Source organism: Mus musculus, chromosome 5 (assembly GCF_000001635.26).
Source record: "Mus musculus strain C57BL/6J chromosome 5, GRCm38.p6 C57BL/6J".
NCBI lineage: Eukaryota > Metazoa > Chordata > Mammalia > Rodentia > Muridae > Mus > Mus musculus.
Genome location: NC_000071.6, coordinates 117,347,642 through 117,357,100, shown reverse-complemented (window position 1 = coordinate 117,357,100; position 9,459 = coordinate 117,347,642). Strand labels below are relative to the sequence as shown.

At 48.9% G+C, this 9,459-nt stretch overlaps 1 protein-coding gene, 1 long non-coding RNA gene and 1 pseudogene across 3 annotated transcripts in view; 2 read left to right on the top strand and 1 right to left on the bottom strand.

The window, feature by feature from the left end:
• The first annotated feature begins 240 nt into the window (after nucleotides 1-240).
• On the top strand, nucleotides 241-1,611 carry Gm42012. Its single transcript, XR_878716.2, has 2 exons — nucleotides 241-474; nucleotides 1,328-1,611. It is a non-coding gene; the product is annotated as a predicted gene, 42012 (long non-coding RNA).
• A 482-nt stretch (nucleotides 1,612-2,093) lies between these two features.
• Nucleotides 2,094-9,459, bottom strand: part of Vsig10 (V-set and immunoglobulin domain containing 10) — a 36,532-nt gene continuing 29,166 nt past the window's right edge. Inside the window, exons 7-10 of one of the 2 annotated variants that reach the window (XR_001784682.2) lie at nucleotides 8,696-8,806; nucleotides 7,202-7,217; nucleotides 5,310-5,536; nucleotides 2,094-4,350 (exon numbers count right to left, since the gene is read on the bottom strand). Coding sequence is in view for 1 of the 2 variants with exons in the window: in NM_001033311.3 (NP_001028483.2) it covers nucleotides 4,295-4,350; nucleotides 5,310-5,536; nucleotides 7,202-7,217; nucleotides 8,696-8,806 (410 nt within the window). In the remaining variant the exon portion in view is untranslated. The remainder of the gene's footprint in view (nucleotides 4,351-5,309; nucleotides 5,537-7,201; nucleotides 7,218-8,695; nucleotides 8,807-9,459) is intronic. The other variant, NM_001033311.3, reaches the window with a different exon arrangement.
• On the top strand, nucleotides 7,736-8,209 carry Gm15727 (annotated as a pseudogene).

Here is a 9,459-nt window from a genome sequence, read left to right as displayed (position 1 = left end):
GAGCCCGGAGGAAGCGGGGCTAAGGGGACCCGAGGTGGGGGGGAACACTGGGCAGAGCAGACAGAGAAGGGGGCAGGGGAGCCCCGGGCAGGATGGGGTTGGGGGTCTCCGAGAGCATCCAAAGTGGAAACCTAAAATTGGAGCGAGTAGAGATGGGGGTGGGGCGGGCAAGGGCTGGGGGTGTCGTGGAGAAACCTAAGGGACTGCTCGCTCGCTCGAGGCTCAGGGAAGCTGCCCGGGTCATGATGCTGGCTGGGGGGCAGGGAACTGGGGATCCCAGCGGGAGCTGAAATGCTGGCCTTGACAACGGCCCCAGCGGGAGGGATGCTGGGAAAGCCAAGGGGGAGGAACTAAGGGGAGAGGAGGTCAAGGTTAACCCCCACACACCCCGAGATTTCCCTCTTCGTGTCCTCAGATGCTAGTGCCTCGGGTCCTGGTCCTGTTTGTGTCGGGTGGATTTAACTTGGAGCCAGGGTAGGAGAAAAGGGGTTTTAAGTAGTTCCTGTAGTTGTTCCTTGGCTTTGGACTTTCTCATGGGCTCTGTAATCCCCTGGTAGTGTCCTGTCACCACCCCACCCACCACCCACACTCAAGGTCGCTCCAGTCCCTTTTCCTGTTTCCAGCCTGGACTTTTTTTTCTCCAAGTTCAATGTCCCCATTTCCTTCCCTTTTGAGTCATAGATCTCTTTGTAATGTGGAGCCAGGGAAGGAAAAGTGATGGGTTTAAGTCTGCTCTCCCATGTTTTTTGAGCTGGAACGGTAGGAACCTTGCTTCTACATTCTTGCTTTGTATGCGTCTCTCTTCCACTTAGCGTTTAGTCCAGGCACACTATTCATGACCCAGTTCTCAGGTCTCCTAGAAGATACCCGCGGTTTATCAGTTGTCTGTTTTGAGGACACACACACACACACACACACACACACGTTTTCTACCTCCCTGTCCCCTTTCTCGTTCTTCATTCTTACTTAACAGCCTCCCTTAACACACTCGATATCTAAAGGCATTTTTTTTTAATGGCTTGTTCCTCACCCTTACTCAGCCCCGGGGTTCCCGTTTTATTTCTGATGTCCTTCCTGATCGCCTTAGATCCCAATTCTATTCTCCAGACTTAACTTTCCACTATTTCCCAGTTCTTTTTAACGTGTCATGTTTCCCCCATCTCTACCATTTTCTCATCAGTGTTCTTTGTGAATATATTGTGGAGGCCAACGGTATTGTCCCTAGTATGTCACCACTAGGGGTGTGTGTGTACATGTGTGTGTGTGTGTGTATACATGTGTGCATACTTGTGTGGGAGGGGTGGTTTTGCCTGCACATACTTTCCAGGTCTCCAAAGAAAACAGAAGAGGACATGGGATTCCCTGGAACTGATGGACAAATGATGTGAGCGGTCCTGTGGGCAATGGAAATTGAGCTCAGTCCTCTGCAGAGCTGCCAGCGCTATCACCGAGCCATCCATCCCTCCAGCTCCTCCTTCCTGTGCTTCATTTCCCAAATGCCATTTCCTGCTGTCTTTAGGGTCTCATTTTTAATGGTTTGGTTTGTTTCTATTTTAAGGCACTGGAGACTGAACCCATGCATAGTTAAATAAACACTCTATTGGTGAGCTACGTCCTTTACTGTACTTAGGCATTCAGCGTGCACAAGTCAAGTGGTAACGGGGACAAAAGAAAACCACCTTTACAGCTCTTTTCTTCCAAATGGCTCTTTAAATGCCCGTTTACGTATCTTCTGTTTGTGTGTGTGTGTGTGTGTGTGCGCGCGCGAGCGCAGCTAGTTGAGAGATCCCGTGGCATGTATGTGGACACCAGGGCACAACTTGTGGGAATATGTTCTCACCTACCATGTGGGTTCCAGAGATTGAATTTAGGCTTGGAAATAAATACCTTTACAGGTTGAGTCACCTGGCTGGCTAGCTAGCTAGTTAGCGCTGATGTTTCTTTAGACAAGGTCTCTTTCTGTAGCCTGGGCTGCACTCAGTCAATCCCACACAGTCCTGCCTCAGCTTCCCAAGTGCAGGGATTACAGGCATGAGTCTGAACCCCCACTCTTTACACCCACTGGGGAGGCATAAATCAAGACCATAGAAATGTATGTTTTTTAAAAAGTAACTTTATTCCAAAGTCTTAAAAATGTATAACCTTAGAACTAATTTCTCCCAATTTTTTTCCTACGAAATGGTAAGGTCAACCACGTTGACCCATCTGCAGTTTTTCTTTGCAGTAGCTGGTAGCCAGTTCTGTGGTGAGAAGTTTGATTGCTGTACCCAGTGAGGAGGATACCTTCTATATCTTTTGAGTTTGAGGCCAGCCTGGTCTACAGAGTGAGTTCCAGGTCAGCCAGGGCTACACAGAGAAACCCTGTCTCGGAAAAACAAAAAAACAACAACCATGAAGTGGTTTTCTTCCCAGTTCTAACAAGTGGAGTTCATCAGTTAACTAATACATGCAGATAAGAATTATTTTTTTAAAGACCAATGCACAAATTGTACTTTGGCATTTAACACATATGCCTTGAGATCTGGGTATGGATGGCATCAACGGAAAGAAGGGATGTGGGCTCCAGTTTTTAACAAAGCCTTAAAACAAAGCCCTTGGTGCCTGGGCTCCAAACTGAACTGCCCCTTTATAAATGTGCACACAGGCTGATAAAATAGACAGTGGTAACTGGCCAGGGCTTGAGAACAGCGGTCGGCACCAAGCCCTTGAAGCTCTCATTTGCTAGTGGAAAAAACCCTCAAGTATTTCCTACCGCCAGGTGTGCACATAAGAGGAAGTTACGGGAAGCACCGAGTGATCTCACCAAACATTCACCATGTTCCCAGATAGCCGCTTCCCCTCTAACTTCTCTTTTAAAGTTGCCTCTGAGTTGCAGACAAACTCAGGAACTCTTGTCATCAGGCTTCAAAGGAAAGACCAGCTCGAAGGACTGAAGGCAACCTGAGTATCCCACCACGAAATGACAGAGTGCCTGAGGCACCACTAAGCAAGAGAACAGGTCATAGCCATCCCCAAGGGCTCCCAATTCACAGCCAGGTGGACTCCTCCACACCCTGACCTCAGGGTGGGCCACAAGGGGAGCGGTTTCTTCACTTTAGCCCCTGCATTCAGAGAGACCAGACAACCTCTCCCACATCGTGCAGGTACTTCTGTTAACCAGCTCCACAGGAAACCTCCGGCCCCAGTGTTAGGAAGTCCTTAAAGCCTTAGATCTTGTCCTGTCTGAGCAGGATGTGCCCAAGAGATGTACCCAAGTACAGAGTGCAAATTTCAAGTCAGATTTTCATGGTTAGTACAGACCTACTGCACCCTTAGAAGATCCCTGACTTCAGAATGTTTAGATGAAATTTTAAAAAAATAAAATAAAATAAAAATCCCCAGAACCCAGCTGTCCCAAGCTAAAGTCATCACCCACTATTTTCTTTTGAAACTTACTGGCCCAGTAAGTAGGATGGAAACATATACTCCCATTTCCAGAACACAGACACTAAGTCCAAATGGACCGTGTGTCCAGTTCGTTATCAGGTGATGCTCTGTTAGCACAGGAGACATGAGGAAAGAGAAGCCTTAGGTTCGTCACTTAGGCTTTCATAACCAGATGCAGCTCTGCCTGTACACCGTGAAGGAGAGGAGAGGTGCAATCCTCTCTAGGGGAAAAAGCATAGTTGGGGTGGGCGGAGCTGAGAGTCTATAATGATGGCCCCTGCAGTAGCTCTGTGGAACCCCTCCCTAGGCACTCCTACACCCCGAACTACCTCCTCCATCTCTCAGGAGCCTGGAAAGTAGGTACTGTTTCAGGGGTGTTCTTGATAGGAAAACAGACGCAAAACAATAAAAGAATTCAAGCCTTGGGCCCAAATCCAACTGCCTTTTGGTAGCTGACCCCTCCCCTCTGCCAGGAAGGTTCCTCATGTCCATATTCGTGTTGGGTAAGCTGTCTACAAACCTTGACTAATGGCACAGTGCACAGGTACCAAGTGCCCCACCCCACCCCAGTCCCCAATCAGTGTCTGTCACAGTACATCACCTGGGTAGAGTCAGTATCACAGCCAAGTGGGCCCCTCAGACTCCACTACGGCCACTGCAGCTTTGCCCCACACCGGCTGCTCCTTCTCAGTGCACTTCACACTGCTGAGGTGAACCCACACCAAATGAAGTCAGTGGGAGATGACAGACGGAAGAAGAGATGCTGTGCCTGTGCTGCAGAGACCCCAGCAGTCCCTAACACAAGCTCCCCAGGGCAGCACGGTGAGATGGGGGGCAAGACAGCACCAACAGTGAATCGTCCTCTTCATCAAACTGGCTTGCCATCCTCTTGAACAATGCCACTCTGCTGCCCATCACTGTCATCTGTCGGTGCAAGAGATGGAACTGAGTGATCTCACCGGCAGGGGAAGTGTTAACCTTCTGTCTCCTGTCATCTTGGTGACTTGTGAGCCCCAAGAACTGGAGTTCATAAAGGAGGTAGGGCAGGGAGTACAACAATCTTCTTTTTGTTTTGAGACAGGGTCTCATGTAGCCCAGGCTGGCCCCAAACTCACTATGTAGCTGAGGATAACTCAACTTCTGATCCTCCCGCTTCCACTTCCCAAGGAAGCAAGGAGGCTGCCTAGGCATTCACAGATGATACAGGACTTTCTTTTCCTAATTCAACAATCCCTGTACTGCGTCTTCCCCCATAGACTTTGTTGGATAACTTCTTCTCTGTGCTGCTAGTTTTATGCGTATTGATTGTCTTACCCAAATGCCTGGGTGATATGGACTTTAGACTATGGGTAATTTGCATCTACAGAATGACAGTCCATGAGGTGGGACCCAAATCTAAACAAACATGAGCTCTATGAATATTTCAGAGTTCCCTTAAGCAGGTCTCACTTGTAGGTGATTGTATAAAATATTTCATTTTATTGTTTGCTTATGTAGTGGGGGCAAGTGGAAATCAGAGAACAACTTTGGGGAGCAACGTCACTCCTTCCACCAGGGACTGAATTCAGGTCACCAGGCTTGGAAGCAAGAATCTTTATCTATTTAGCCATCTGGCCAGCTCCATTTATACAACATTTTAAATAACCTCATGCATGAAACAAAGTATGTTGCAGCGTCAGTCTTGCGGCATATGCTGACACTTAAATGTTTTACATTTTGTTTATTTCGGAATGGAGCACTCAACTTAGCATGGAGTCTTGGGTTCTAGACTAGACTTGAGCCAGCTAATTTGCCTAGGCTTTAAGAAACTGCCCCTATTTATTAGAAACACCCTCCAGGAAACTCTATACAGATTTGAGGGTCTGGAAGGGAGGCAAGCTTACCCTGAAACTCCTGGAATCCATTCCCCATGCGGTCTAAGTTCCCGTTGACCAGAGCAGTCACCCTGTGAATGTGTCCATGCTTGCTTATCCCTTTTGGCAACTCCTCTGTCTCATTTGTCTCCTGTTCCACCTCTTCAGCAACATCTTCCTTCTCCTCCTCCTCCTCTTCTTCTTCCTCCTCCTCTTCCGAATCCACCAAAACCATGACATCACCCATGTCCTGTCCCCTAATTTCCAAAGGAGAAAAAATAACCAGGAAGTCATCTTGTCTATCTCAACTTGAGCCCTACTGGAAAGACTACATGGGGTTCCTTGTAATCCTCTTACAACCATGGGGAATCCTTCACACACTTGGCATAGCTTAGTCGTGACTGTGAGATCGTAACTTCAGGATAAGACTTAGATACCGATGGTGAGAGATGGTGGCCGTGTCCTTTGTGGGTATCTGTTTATATGCTATCCCTACTGTGTTGTCTCAGGCATCTGGCACAGTATTTCTCAATGTGGAATTTATATAAATGCTGCATTCTGGGCTGGAAGTGAAGCTCAGTGGCTAGAGTGTTTGCCTAGTACGGATGTATGCATGGTAGGGTGTGCCTGCAATTCCAGCACTTGGGAGGTGGATGCAGGAAGATGAGAGGTTGGAAGTCATGTTTGGCTACCATAGTGAGTTTGAGGCCAACCCAGAATACTTAAGAACTGGTCTCAAAAAACAAACAAACCAACCCCAGAAAAAATAAAGTGAAAATCAAGTTCTTCCCTCAAATGGCCTTATTTCTGCCTCCCTCCTACAGATTCTCCCAATCCTCAGATAAGGTCTTCTCTCCCTCAAACTGCAGGAGGGCCCTGTGTCCAGCATCCTGGCCCAGCCACAGGCTCAGGGAGGGAAAGATGTGTTTACAGCTTAGCACCACCTTCACAGTTCACGCTCCTCCCACCACTCTGTGAAACCAACGGAGGGATGAAGGCTCAGAGGACTGGGAGTACCTGATAGGCTACTTCTCCACTGCCCGTGAAATGAGCCAATTCAAGCCACATTAGACTAAATTAAAGGCAGGGTTATTTGGGAAGCTGCTCTCCAGGGGACAGGGCAGTCACCACTGGGGGATGGGAGGGAGAGAAAGAGAGAAAGGGAGAGCACACAGAGAGAGAAGAGAAGGAGAAGAGAGAGAGGATCAAAATGTCTGGATTATATAGGGAGAGCCTCCAAGGAAAGGTCGCCCAGTCCTTAGGCTGGAAAGTTCAGGGATGAAGACAGGGTATGCCAGGTAGGGACTGGGGGATTCTGGGAGAACCTAGAGGCCAGGTCTGCTTTGATGTAAAAAATAGTCAAGTCAGTGCCACGTCCTTGGGTCGGAAGCCAACCCATAGCCTGTACAAAAGATTTGGGATTAGCAACTGGGGCCCAGGGCCATGGTTCATAGCCACTTCCCACAAGGCCTCATCATCTGTGTCTCCTGTGAATAACAAATCTGCCTGGACAACGGCCCTTCACCAAGAGTGGCAAAGGGACTGGCTTCCCAGGAAAGAGGGTTCTAGAACAGTAAGATCCCACTGTGAAAAATGAAAGTTAGGAACTAACTGTTTATGGATCATCAAGAAGAATTCTACTGCCCAGGATCACCTTGGGGAAATAAAAAAATATACAAATTCCACTTGGTTTTTTGGAGACAGGGTTTCTCTGTGTAGCCCTGGCTGTCCTGGAACTCACTTTGTAGACCAGGCTGTCCTCGAACTCAGAAATCCACCTGCCTCTGCCTCCCGAGTGCTGGGATTAAAGGCGTGCGCCACCACTGCCGGGCTAGTGTTATCATCCTTATAAACAAATAAGAACAGCAATGACAAGGAGTGATGGAGAAGAGACTTTGGATTGGAACGCCCCAAACACTTACCTGAATGTGCTCCCTCCTGAAAGAGAGAAAAGAAGAGAGGGGTAAGCACCAGACACACTGGTTCCGTTTCAAGAGTTTTCAATCCAACCGAGGAGGAAATAACTCAATAGCCTGAGGCCCTGAGATCAAAGTCAAATGCCTAAGAAGCCAGACATTGCTGTATGTACCTGGGACCCTATCATTAAGGGTGTGCGACCCATGGAGCCTAGGAGCTTGCTAGCCAGCCAGCCTAGCCAAAGGGGTGAGCATCCAGTACACACAGACCCTGTCTCAAGCCAGTACAGCAGTCAGAAAGGAAGACAAGGTCAGGCTCCGGCCTCTGCATGGACACACACGGGCACACACAACCACACGCTCCCGTGCACACAACACATACACATACAGAGCCAATAATAAAGGTATAGCTAAATATTAAAAAGAAAAATTAACACTGACAAAGCACGACCATCTAAGAAACATCCTAAGTGTCTCTTCCTTAAGTGCCCCGTTATCACCCACAGTGTGCAACGCAGCTTTATAAGATGAGGCACGCCCTTTTCCCTTTCTGCCACCGCCATGCCATGCAGACTGAGGAAGACCCGGAAACACCGGGGCCACGGGAGCCACGGCCACGGCCACATCGGTAAGCACCGCAAGCGGCCTCGGGAATGCTGGAGGCATGCGTCACCGCAGGGTCAACTTTGACAAATATCACCCAGGTTACTTTGGGAAAGTTGGTATGAGGCATTACCACCTGAAGAGGAACCAGAGTTTCTGCCCAACAGTCAACCTGGATAAACTGTGGACGTTGGTCAGCAAGCGGACGCGGGTCAATGCGGCAAAAAACAAGACTGGAGCCGCTCCCATCATTGATGTTGTGCGATCGGCTACTACAAAGTTCTGGGCAAGGGAAAGCTCCCTAAGCAACCTGTCATCGTGAAGGCCAAATTCTTCAGCAGAAGAGCTGAAGAGAAGATTGAGGGTGTTGGAGGTGCCTGTGTTCTGGTGGCTTAAAAGCCACGTTAATTAAATGCTAACGTTTTCCATGGGGGGGGGGGTGAAGATGGGGCATTTAGGTGGAAGCTGGGCACGGAGTTTTCTTCCCACCCACAGCTTTTTAAAGTTCTATTTGTTCATTTTAAAGCGTTCGGGCGTTTTGCCTGCAGGGATGTCTGTCTGTGCACAACATGCACGACCCGTGTTCAACGATACCAAAAGAGAGAGTCTGGGATGGCCTAGAACTGAAGTTACAGACTGTTGAGAACCGCCATGTGGGTGCCAGGAATCAAACGCTGATTCTCTGCGAGAGTAGCTAATGCTCTTTACTGTTTGGTCATCTCTCCAGCCCCGCCCATTACTGCTTCGTCATCTCTCCAGCCCCGCCCATTACTGCTCGGTCATCTTTCCAGCCCCGCCCACCGCTTGGTCATCTCTCCAGCCCCGCCCACTGCTTGGTCATCTCTCCAGCCCCGCCCACAGCCTTTTCTTAAGCACGGGAACTCAACGGGATCTTACCCTTCCACCAGAAAGCCGGGCTGTAATACAGAGTGAGGCCTGAAACAACGGCCAGTCCCAGCAGGAGGAGGCTCACCACAGTGCCCACGATGCCCCCGATGTTCAGCGGTTCTGTGAAGAGATCACGCCACAAACCTTTTCGATTGATCGTCCAAAACCTCTCCCCTCTTTTGGCCAAATCCACCTCTTGTCTCATCTTGGTTTCATGTCCACAGAACCCCTCCAAAAATCAAACTCAGGTAGATAGAATTTACAGAGTCAGACCAAGCATAGAACATCAAAGGACAATGCAGAGTTAGGGCACTCTATGGACCAGACCCTAGGTCCTTTCCAAGGCCCCAGTCAGAGTGGGCGTTAGTACCACAGTGAACATGGTGATCAATGGACCAGGACTGCAGGGCAGTGGACCATGCCACCAGACAGAAAACCAGGTAAAGTTGAGCGGATTCAGGAACCCCAGTGTGATGGTTTGAAAATACTTGGCCTAGGGAGTAGCACTATTTGGAGGTGTGGTCTTGTTGGAGTAGGTGTGTCACTGTGGGCATGGGCTTTAATGCCCTAGTCCTAACTGCCTGGAAGCCAGTATTCTGCTAGCATCCTTCAGATGAAAATGTAGAACTCTTAGCTCTGCCTGCACCATGCCTGCTTAGCTGCTGCCATGATCCTGCCTTGATAATGGACTGAACCTCTGAGCCTGTAAGCTAGCCCCAACTAAATGTTATCCTTATAAGAGTTGCCTTGGTCACAGTGTCTGTTCACAGCAG